Here is an 11429-nt window from a genome sequence, read left to right as displayed (position 1 = left end):
GTGTGTGTGTGTAGGGGGGTCGCAGTTATCTGGGGCGGGATGCACGAGCCTCGCTCCTCCCCGGACAGGGCGGGGCGGGGAAGTCCCGCCCAGGAGCCCCGGCCTGGGGCGGCCCCGAGGGTTGTGACCGCCCTCTTCCTGCAGCAGCGCCCCGCGGCCGGGAGGGCAGGTCCCAGCCTTGGAGAGAGGGAGGGGGAGAGGCTGTCGGGTCATGCCCGGGTCACTCCGCGACTCTTCCCGTTGGGACTTGGTCCTGGATGTATTGGGCTTCGTTGCCTTCCTGGTCCACTTAGGCGCCAACGCGTGGACCGTGAGCCAGTATGTGCTCAGCGGTTGCTACCTGTGGGCCGCGCTGGTTTTGACGCTGCTGGGCCTCTCCTCGGTCGCACTGCAGGTGTTCAGCTGGGTCTGGCTGCGCGCTGACCCCGCTGGCCTGCACTCGTCTCAGCCCTCGGGCCGCTGCCTGGCTCTGCTGCATCTCCTGCAGCTGGGCTACCTGTACAGGTGAGTGCCCCGCCCTCGGGAAGAGGGGGAGGAACGGAACCTAGCGGTACCTCGTGCAGCTGAGAGCCCTGACACCCGCAGCGGGTAGGGAGGTACCCCGTGGGCAGCTCTACATACTGGTGAGCTTCCCACCCCTTTAAGGAAGATAACTAACTCCACCTGACAGCCCTCTGAACTCACCTAGCCCTACCCTTCCTGGCACGGGTGAAGAAACTGAGGCCCCGAGAAGAAAAGCATGATTTGGAGTCAGACCTCTCTAGGATCCAATCTTGCCTTTACTACCTGTGGCCTCATTTGTCTCCCTGAGCCTCAGTTTCCTTCTCAGTTAAAAAGAGGTCATCTCGAATAGGTCTGGCAGGCAGGCTGGCTGTGAGGAGCGAAGGCAAGAAGAGTGCTCGGCCCCTCCTGGACTCTATTGAAAAGGCAAAGACTGCAGACAGACCAGTGCTCCTTTTAGCAGTGGACAGGGCCTTGGGCAAGTCACTTGACCCGTCTGGGTCTCAGTTTACTCATTGTTCCAGGGGGGATGGTCATAGTGCCCGCCTCTGTTTGGTAAGGATTAAAGGAAAAGAGACTGAGTTGTGTGTGGACATCAGCTCACTTCACGATTACCTGGGTCATCCTGAGAGTTGCAGCAGCCCTGACCCCCAGAGCAGTACTTGTTCCTCACCTCTGAGTGCCTCTCACCCTTTCCTTCCCAGTTGTAATATCCCTGACCACTTCCTCCCTTCTTCCCACACCCCCAACACCCTGACCAAGCAAGAGGGCAGTGCTACAACCAGCTCAGCAGTGGGTGTGCACGAAAGGAAGGCGCTGCAGGACTTAAGAAAAACACACAAGACACAACATAGAGAAAAGATGGGTACAGGGGACTCCCAGCCTCTAGGACTGAGAGCCCAGATCTCTGCAGCCTCATTGTATTTATTGGTCTCTTTGCTCATCGAGCAAATTAGCAGAGGCTGTGTGGTCAGGCACAGAGAAGGGTGGGTAAGTAACTAACACCTTTCAGGTCTGTAGGAAAAAGGCCATAGGGATCAGCTGTTTCCTTTAAACAATCTTATCAGTGCTTGCTGGGCAGTGTCCTGCCCCCTCAGGACTTGGCGTTCCAAAGTCCCACCAAAGACTTGTCTCAGGACAACAGTCTTAATTCCTGGCCATTTTCCTGCAGGGCAGAGATGGGGTCTGACTCATCCATGTCTCTGGAGCCCGCTCATCTGAGTGGGCTGTGCTTCTTTCCAGAACTGACAAGACCCTCTAGAGATGCAGAAACTGACACCAAGGTGTCAGAGTCGTGTGATAAAGTCAGGACAAGATGTGGTCTGGGTTGCGATGGAGTGACTAGAGCCAGGAACCGCTCTTGAGTCCTTTTTTTTTTTTTTTTTTTTTTAACAGAGGCAGAGATAGACAGGGACAGACAGACAGGAATGGAGAGAGATGAGAAGCATCAATCATCAGTTTCTCGTTGCGCGTTGCGACTTCTTAGTTGTTCATTGCTTTCTCACATGTGCCTTGACCGCGGGCCTTCAGCAGACCGAGTAACCCCCTGCTGGAGCCAGCGACCTTGGGTCCAAGCTGGTGAGCTCTTTGCTCAAGCCAGATGAGCCCGCGCTCAAGCTGGCGACCTCGGGGTCTCGAACCTGGGTCCTTCCGCATCCCAGTCCGACGCTCTATCCACTGCGCCACCACCTGGTCAGGCTCTTGAGTCCATTTTTACAGATTCTCACCAGATCTTGCCTTGACAAAACTGCGAGTGTCCAGGAGTGACCGAGAGGAGCTGTGAATATTGCAGTTTGCTTGAGGGACTGTATAGGCGTCAGTAAAACTCCGTCTGGGTGGGCACGGAGAAGCACACTTATTACCGTGCTGGCAGGCCTCGATGAGCCCTGGATCCATAACTACATCATGCACTGTCCCTTCTATTTTTGCTGAGTGTGAGGCAGACAATGTACTGAGCTTTGATTTTGAAAACGGGGTCTCTGTATCTGCCTGTGACTGGGCTGAGGCAGGGCCCTGCCATAGCACTGGGGGACCAGAGGCAGAGACTCATGCTGAGAGAGAGCCCCAACCCGGGCCTCTCTGCCTACTCCTGTGTTGTCAAGTCCATGAGGGGGAGGTAACAGTGCGCATCAGATGAAAGAATTTTCAGTGAGTGAATAGGCTCATTCCCAGTAACCGAGACCAGCTGTGGGTGAGGGACGTCTTGGTGCATTTTCCACTCCCCATGCCAATGAGTCACTCAGCCTGTGTCTTAACTTTGCCCTGGTCTCTGTCCCCACCACTCTGAGGCTCTTGTCTACCTCCCTGCATTGTTACACCAAACTTCTTTTTTATTTTTTTGTGACAGATAGAGACAGAGAGGGGGACAGATAGGGACAGACAGGAAGGGAATGAGATGAAAAGCATCAATTCTTCGCTGCAGCACCTTAGTTGTTCATTGATTGCTTTCTCATGTGTGCCTTGACCGGGGGGCTACAGCAGACCGAGTGACCCCTTACTCAAGCCAGCGACCTTGGGTCCAAGCTTGTGAGCTTTGCTCAAACCAGATGAACCCATGCTCAAGCCGGTGACCCTGGAGTTTCGAACCTGGGTCTTCTGCCTCCCAGTCCGACACTCTATCCACTAAGCCACCACCTGGTCAGGCACACCAACTTCTTTTTTTTTTTTTTTTTTTTTTTTTTGATTTTTCTGAAGCTGGAAACAGGGAGAGACAGTCAGACAGACTCCCGCATGCGCCCGACTGGGATCCACCCGGCACGCCCACCAGGGGGCGACGCTCTGCCCACCAGGGGGCGATGCTCTGCCCATCCTGGGCGTCGCCATGTTGCGACCCTCCTGGGTGTCGCCATGTTGCGACCAGAGCCACTCTAGCGCCTGGGGCAGAGGCCACAGAGCCATCCCCAGCGCCCGGGCCATCTTTGCTCCAATGGAGCCTTGGCTGCGGGAGGGGAAGAGAGAGACAGAGAGGAAGGCGCGGCGGAGGGGTGGAGAAGCAAATGGGCGCTTCTCCTATGTGCCCTGGCCGGGAATCGAACCCGGGTCCTCCGCACGCTAGGCCGACGCTCTACCGCTGAGCCAACCGGCCAGGGCCCCAACTTCTTAAACAGACCCCTGCTTCCAGTCTAGCCTCTCCAAGCTGGCTCCTGTCCACAGCGTGGGAGTTTTCTCTCAAGCACAGTCAGACCCGTCTCACCTGTGCTCAGAACTCCCCCTCCTTACAGGATCTTAAGAAACCCTTGGGCTTACTAAAATTTAAGAACTATCACCCTAGGTGATTTTATTGTATGCTTTTTTTTTTTTTTTGTATTTTTCTGAAGCTGGAAATGGGGAGAGACAGTCAGACAGACTCCCGCATGTGCCCGACCGCGATCCACCCCGCACGCCCACCAGGAGGTGACGCTCTGCCCACCAGGGGGTGATGCTCTGCCCCTCCGGGGCCTCGTTCTGTGCTCTGTTGCAACCAGAGCCACTCCAGCGCCTGGGGCAGAGGCCAAGGAGCCATCTCCAGTGCCCGGGCCATCTTTACTCCAATGGAGCCTCGCTGCGGGAGGAGAAGAGAGAGACAGAGAGGAAGGAGAGGGGGAGGGGTGGAGAAGCAGATGGGCCCTTCTCCTGTGTGCCCTGGCCGGGAATCGAACCCGGGACTTCCGCACGCCAGGCCGACGCTCTACCACTGAGCCAACCGGCCAGGGCTGTATGCTTTTGATATTCAAACATCATTGCTTATTAGCTCTTTGGTCATGTTTTCCCATCTGTAAAATGGAGATTTTTTTTTTTTTTTTACAGGGACAGAGTGAGAGAGTCAGAGAGAGGGATAGACAGGGATAGACAGACAGGAACCAAGAGAGATGAGAAGCATCAATCATTAGTTTTTCATTGCAACACCTTAGTTGTTCATTGATTGCTTTCTCATATGTGCCTTGACCGTGGGCCTTCAGCAGACCGAGTAACCCCTTGCTCGAGCCAGTGACCTTGGGCCCAAGCTGGTGGGCCTTGCTCTAACCAGATGAGCCCACGCTCAAGCTGGCAACCTCGGGGTCTCGAACCTGGGTCCCTCCACATCCCAGTCCGACACTAACCACAGCACCACCACCTGGTCAGGCAAAATGGGGATGTTAAAGGCATAAATGCGACAAGGTTTGTGATGAACTTGGGACAGTGCCTGTCCAGCAGGAGCGGCAGTAGTTGTATTTATCCTGATTTTACAGATGAAGAAAAAACAAGTTCAGTGACGTTAAGTTCCTTGCCCAAGGTCCCACAGCATGCTGGAACCTGTCCGTGTCTGCCTGAGAAGTGGGGGGAGGAGGAATGGCTCAGGACACTAACCTGGCCCCTTGGGTCATCCATATGTGCCTAGGTGCATGCAGGGGCTGCGGCAGGATCTGCTGGTGTGGCAGCAGGAGGTGCCCACTGAGTTTGACCTGAGCTACGCCAAATTCCTCTCTATGGACATCAGCATGCTGCGGCTCTTCGAAACCTTCCTGGAGAAGACGCCACAGCTCACGCTGGTGCTGGCCATCGTCCTGCAGAGTGGCCAGGCCCAGTACTACCAGTGTGAGTAGTAGTACTAGAGCAGCTGGCTCCCTTTTATGACCTGGGAAAGTTTCCCACAAATATCCGAAATGTTTCACTGCTTAGAAAATAGGAGCATATCCTTTAGTAAGGCAGGTCTAGGTGTAAATCCATAGTTAGATCCACACAGTAGCTGTATGAATTTGGAAAAGAGACTCAACCTCTCTGAGTATCAGCATGATTTCATCTGTAAAATGGACATAACAAATAATTCTATCTCATAGGGTTGATGAAAGGATTAAGGGAGGTGATGCATATAAAGTCTAGTGCCTGGAGCATAACAAATCTTAATTGTAATTTTTACTTCTTTGAAGAAAACAGATAAAGTGTGTAGGGTGCCTGACACATAATAGGCAACTTATTGGCCAATAAACTGTTTATTGAGCACCTTCATACACTTAGGTGTTGTTTTTTTTGACAGAGACAGAGAGAGAGTCAGAGAGAGGGACAGATAGGGACAAACAGGATGGGAGAGAGATGAGAAGCGTCAATTCTTTGTTGCAGCTCCTTAGTTCAATGATTGCTTTCTCATATGTGTCTTGACGGTGGGGGGCTACAGCCCAGCAAATGACCCCTTGCTCAAGCCAGCGACCTTCAAGTCAGCAACCATGGGGTCGTGTCTATGACCCCATGCTCAATCTGGATAAGCCTGAGCTCAAGCTGGTGATCTCAGGGTCTCGAACCTGGGTTCTCTGCATCCCAGTCCGACATGCTGTCCATTGCACCACCACCTGATCAGGCTTGTTTTTATTGGGCACCTTTGTGCCTGCTGCTGTGCTAGGGACACGACACTGCAGTGAACAAGGACACAGCCCCTGCCCTGCTGGGGTGACTGTAAAGCAGGTAAAGTGTGCTGAGTGAGCAGAAAAGGGAGAAGCAGGTGGCCTTATAAGCCAGGGGAGAAGTTTGTGCACCGAGGAGCTCTGTAAAAGGGAAGTAACGTGCCCACGGTCGCAGACAAACTGGCGGCCCAGCTAGAACCCTAACTCATGTCTGATTCAAGGTCCAGGGCTCCCCCTTCTGTGCCACACCCCTGCCCCCTCCCACTGCTGCTGTAAAATGGCACAGCCTCCCAAGAAACCAGTCTCCACTCTGTCATCACTCACTTTGTGACCCGGAGTCTTCCCCCCTGTGGTCAGTTTACACAGCTGTACAAGATGGAATTGGACTCGATCTCCAAGGACTCTATTAGCTTGCTAATTTGAGTCTGCAATATTAATTGAAAAACAACAACAATAATAGCAGCCATCATGATTGAATGTCTGCTATGAACCGGGCACTGTGGAGAGTGCTTTATTGTCAGCACTCATGTTCACAGCCCTGTAGGTTGGTGCCGTGTTTCTATTTTGTACAAGAGGAAAGAGTTGAAGTGATTTGTCCTGGGACACACAGCATTCATTGGGCACACATTTTTGTCAGTTTGAGGGCAGTGCAGTGTGTGTCTAGCACCAGGGCCAAATGGATACAGTCTATACTATATGTTTATGGCCAGGGCAAGGGGGAAGAGCAAGGGAAAAGACAGATTTTCCCAACTTTTTCTATTTAGCAAACATTTCTTTAGCTGCTATTATGGGCTTCCTAGGGATCCCAGGGGGAGAATCTATTTCCTACCCTGAAAGAACTTAGAAATGAGGAAATAGATAATTACTCCACACAGAAGTGAGTGGGGCGGGGTCCGGATGGGTGACTATGGGGGGGGGGGCCTCAAGCTGGAACTTGCAGGGCAAGGAGGAGTAGGCCAGGAGAAATGGGGCAGGTGCTTCTGGCCTTCCTAGCACCATGGGCACAGGTTGTCCATGTCAGAGAATGCGGCATGCTGGGCAGGCTGGAGAACACTAGCCAGCTGAGACCTAGAGTGTGGGGGCGTTAGAAAGGACCATGGCCACAGATGTGATTCCACATCTGGCTGTGGGTTCCTGGCTCATAACAGGTTCCCAGCAAACCTGTTGCACAGATGTGGTGGGAAGGGGCCAGGGAGGAAGCATCCTGGAGACATTCCAGTGCTGTTTCCCTCCCTCCCGAGAGGCCACAGCAGACAACCAGGAGGTGGGAGAGGATCCCCACCATAAACTTCGAGCTTTGGAAGATCAAGACCAGGGTGCAGTCTGAGCACGGAGGAGAGAGAAGGAGCACGGAGGAGAGGATGTGTCATTCACAGAGCAGGGCAGCTTCAGCCAGAAGCCACCTCACGGGGCTTCCAGCTTCCTTTTCTGAGACTAAGAAAGGGGGAACCGGGACTGCTCATTTTCAGACCCAAGATAGCGTTGGGCTTTTCCGGAAAAGGAAGGGCTAAGATGCTCACGGTGTGGCTAAGACCCCAGAGTGCAGATGAGTGTGTATATGTCACCAACCCTCTCATTCTTGAAAAGTATCACTGTGGCAGCACCTGAAATGTACAACTTTGTGGTGAAGGGCAGACTCCATCTTTGAATCCCAAGTCTGTTTTTGGTTTTGGTTGCGAGAACAACATTCTCCAGCTGTAGTTTCCCCTTCAACAATTTGGGGGTTCTAATACCCACCTCAGGGTGAGTATGACGGCCCCCAGATCCTGTGAGCTCTGGGGAGAGGCAGGCAGGCGCCGCACAGGGCTCAGCTGTTTCCTCTTCCTCTCCCTAGGGGTCAGCATCTGCACGTCCTTCCTGGGTATCTCGTGGGCTCTGCTGGACTACCACCGGGCCTTGCGCATCTGCCTCCCCTCCAAGCCAGCCCTGGGGCCGGGCTCCTCCGTGACCTACTTCCTGTGGAACCTGCTGCTGCTGTGGCCCCGGGTCCTGGCTGTGGCCCTGTTCTCAGCCCTCTTCCCCCGTTACGTGGCTCTGCATTTCCTGGGCCTGTGGCTGGTGCTGCTGTTCTGGGTCTGGTTTCAGGGCACTGACTTTATACCAGATCCCTGTTCGGAGTGGCTGTACCGGGCAACAGTGGCCACCATCCTTTATTTCTCCTGGTTCAATGTGGCTGAAGGTCACACTCGAGGACGCGCCACCATCCACCTGGTGTTTATCCTGAGTGACAGCATTCTTATGGTGGTCACCTGGGTGATTCAGAGTGCCTGGCTGCCCAGTGGGGTCCTGCTGCAGGTGATGCTGCCTGTGGGTGGCATCAGCTTCCTTTTGGGTCTGGTTCTACGGCTTGTCTACTACCGCTGGCTGCACCCTAGCCGCTCCTGGGAGCCTTCCCAGGTGGATGGGACCCCGGCCCTCCGCTCAGAGTGGTGTCCACTGCCTCAGAACAGACGCATGGTCCATTTGGCTCAGAACTTTTTCCCCAAGTCTAGGGATGAGGCTGCTTTGCCATGGGAGGGAGAGGTAAATGGGGTCCTTTGAGGCAGAGGCAGACCCAGCCAAGGGACATTAGGACAGATGGTAGAATGCAGGATAAGCTAAGCTAATTATGCTGCTATTGGGCATTGATTTGCTCAACAAGCACTTGATGTCTGATCTTGCCACAGCTGAGTAAGACAAGATGAGAAGGCCAGGCCCTGGAAGGTCAATTATATACCAAACACTTTGGGAGGAAAGAAGAGATCCCCTTTCCTCTTCCTCCTAAACCACTATATCTGGTGCCCAAAGCATCCAGGTGTTGGCAGTTTTACCTCTAGCAGAATTGGTGGAGGTGCTGTCTCGCCCCTTAGTTACCCTGTCCTGGGCTGGAAGGCCCCGAGACCTCCAGGGTGTGTTTTCCAGAGTTCATGTCCCCCATCCCACCTCATTCATTCATTTCATTCACCAAATGTTTACTGAGAGAGTTTTATGTGCCAGGAACATCATCCCATCCTTGGAACCCGGGACAAGATCAGCTGTCACTCTTACCATCTCTAGTGTCTCCTGCAGAGGCCCTCATCAACCCCTCCACAGCCTCCGTGCAGCTAGCCCAGCCTCTGCCCCTGTTCTCAAGGGGCCATCTTTCAACCAAGTGCATTGTGAACCTGCAGTCTGTTTTTGGTTTGGGGCCATGGCTCAGCCCGTTGAGTATTTTTTATACTTTTAGGCAGTGTCCTTTTCTACCTCAAGAGTTTACTGTGAGAGGGAGAAGTATGTGGATGTGTCTCTGCAAGTGAGACGTGTGTGTGATGTTTTGTTGAACAGTATTATTATTAGGTTATTATTAAAACCTTATAAAATCCTCCAAACTAGTTGCATCATTAAACTAAATCTACAGAATTCAAAGCTACCTGGAAAGAAGGGGTCAGGGACACAAAGTCCACTGCTCAAAATCGATAAAGGCCCTGGAAGAGAAGAAGAGGGCTGGCTTAAGCAGAACTTCTCAGCCTTGTTTCCTAAACTTCAGGAGCTGGTGCTTGGGTCTGGTTCTGCGGGGCTGATCGTTCAGGTGGCCATCAGGTCTGGACTGACTCGTGCTTTGCTGCTGGGCCCAGCTGGAGTAGCGGCCAACACCATTAGTACCAGGAAGTGAATATGAGAGCCCGGGGGCAGGTCTTCTTGCTGGGGGCTCAGGGAGGGTATAAGTGCTGAGTGGCTTAGGAGACATGGAAGTGGCAGTGGCACCAGGAAGTGGAACCTTTCGCTGCTCTTGGGAGTCTGTGGTTTGGAGAATCAAGAAACAGGAAAAGGGTGCTGGGGACAGGAAAACAGTCACCACTGGATGGGATGCAGGGTAGTCTCAGTTCCATTATTCATTCATTCTTGTAGAGACATTAAGAAATAGGAGAAGTCTCTATCAAAAAATAGGATAAGTATCAGAAAGTGTTACGTGCTAAAGGAAATTAGGGAAGGGGACTGGGAGAGTGTGTTTTTGTGTCTTGTATGTGAATGACCATCTTACATAGAATGGCCAGGGAAGGCCTCCCTGAGAAACAGCCCAATAGGAGATGAGGGAGAGAACCACACATGAATTTTACCCCAGACAGCAAGGCAGCAGTGACTGTAGGAAGCAGGGCTTGTAGCCGCTGTGCTGGCCAACAACCAGGGACGACACACAGGTTAGAGCTGGGAGCAGGGGAGGCGCTGGGAAGATGACGCTGGCGCTCTTTTACATATAGAGAATAGTGGAGGCAGAAAGGATTTCCAGACTTGAATTTCACGGACCAGTAAAATGGCCAATGTGGTCACTGACTTAATTTTAACAGAAAGGGCAATAAAAACTATCACCATCATTATCTTCATCATCTCTAAAAGGACGTAATGAACTTAGGAAAAGGACCATTCTTTTAATCGAATACATTTAAACACAAACACACATACACAACAGTGAAATCATTATCCTTTTTCTCAACTCAGTAGGAATGTCAAGGGCTGAGACCCCAGAAGGTGGGCTAAGTGCCCAACCTTGCCTTGCCATAAGTCCTCCGTTTCACTAAACCAAATATTCACTTCATTTACTTTTCCACATTTTCCCCTGTCACTATGTGGAGACTAGCCTCAGGCGAGATGCCAAACATGTCAACAGAAGATACAAAGTTTTAGGCACTATCCTATTTTCCCCTGAGAAAATCTAAAAAGTTTTAAATTTTGTGCTAAAGTTCTCATCAATACTCTAGATGTTGTCAAATGATGGCAATATGTATGCAATGAACTCCAAACAATGGTCCAAACTCTACGACCTAGAAAACCATAGAACAAGTTTCATTTGTAATGCACTTAAAAGTTTACAGCATGAAGAACTTTAAAAATGAGTGACATCATGTGCCATTAGACATTTCTTTTAAAGATTCCCATAAATTATTTTTAAAAAAACGGAATTGCCTGATACCAGGTTTTTTTTGAGAAATGTGCAGATGTCATACTTACTATAGTAGGAGATGGAGATGTTTATTCTTTAGACTTGAGAAGCACTCAATATGCTAATATTTATACTTATGAGCAAGTAAGTATACAGCAACTCACAAGTCTGCTTCATCTACAGTGTGGTCCAAAATGTGCGCCTTCTGATGCAAAGATTTAATTCCTAGAATACATGGCAACCTCTCTTTTTTGGGGTGATGAGTTTGGGAAAAAATACATCTTGTCTAACATATATGCTATTTGGAAGCTAGACCTGAATCCTGATTTCCTCCACTGGAATAAAAGGCAAATGAATTCCTTACTTTTTCCAGACCAGTAATGGACCGTCAGACCCAAATGTGAAGAAAAAGAGAGAAAAGGGTTGACGTGATATGGAATCAGGCCAAATCAAGCAAGCTTTGATATCAGTTTGTCAGTTTTATTGCTTTTGCGTTTTAAGCCCAGCACAGCAAGTGATTCTCTCTTTAATAAATTTCCGCAAATTTGACAGCGAATGAAACCTCTTATCATACCAGTCCTCAACTTTAAAAGCAATATATTTTAGAGACAATTAAGAAATCAACTTTCCCTTGTAAATTATTTAAAATATTTTTCTTTTCCCATGTACATTTAGTC

At 51.0% G+C, this 11429-nt stretch overlaps 1 protein-coding gene across 1 annotated transcript; it reads left to right on the top strand.

The window, feature by feature from the left end:
* Positions 1 to 154: 154 nt before the first annotated feature.
* Positions 155 to 9193, top strand: XKR8 (XK related 8). Its single transcript, XM_066269927.1, has 3 exons — positions 155 to 504; positions 4859 to 5055; positions 7690 to 9193. The coding sequence occupies exons 1-3, from the start codon at positions 212 to 214 to the stop codon at positions 8394 to 8396; spliced, it is 1197 nt and encodes a 398-aa protein (XP_066126024.1). The 5' UTR covers positions 155 to 211; the 3' UTR covers positions 8397 to 9193.
* The last annotated feature ends 2236 nt before the right edge of the window (positions 9194 to 11429 follow it).

This window comes from Saccopteryx bilineata, chromosome 3, assembly GCF_036850765.1.
Source record: "Saccopteryx bilineata isolate mSacBil1 chromosome 3, mSacBil1_pri_phased_curated, whole genome shotgun sequence".
NCBI lineage: Eukaryota > Metazoa > Chordata > Mammalia > Chiroptera > Emballonuridae > Saccopteryx > Saccopteryx bilineata.
This window is presented reverse-complemented; position numbering and strand designations above follow the sequence as displayed.

Bases quoted from the DNA above. Each gene is read 5' to 3' on its own strand.
- XKR8 (XM_066269927.1), top strand. From the start codon at position 212: ATGCCCGGGTCACTCCGCGACTCTTCCCGTTGGGACTTGGTCCTGGAT. The intron at 505-4,858 runs GTGAGTGCCCCG...ATATGTGCCTAG, and splicing joins CAGCTGGGCTACCTGTACAG to GTGCATGCAGGGGCTGCGGC. The intron at 5,056-7,689 runs GTGAGTAGTAGT...TCCTCTCCCTAG, and splicing joins CCAGGCCCAGTACTACCAGT to GGGTCAGCATCTGCACGTCC.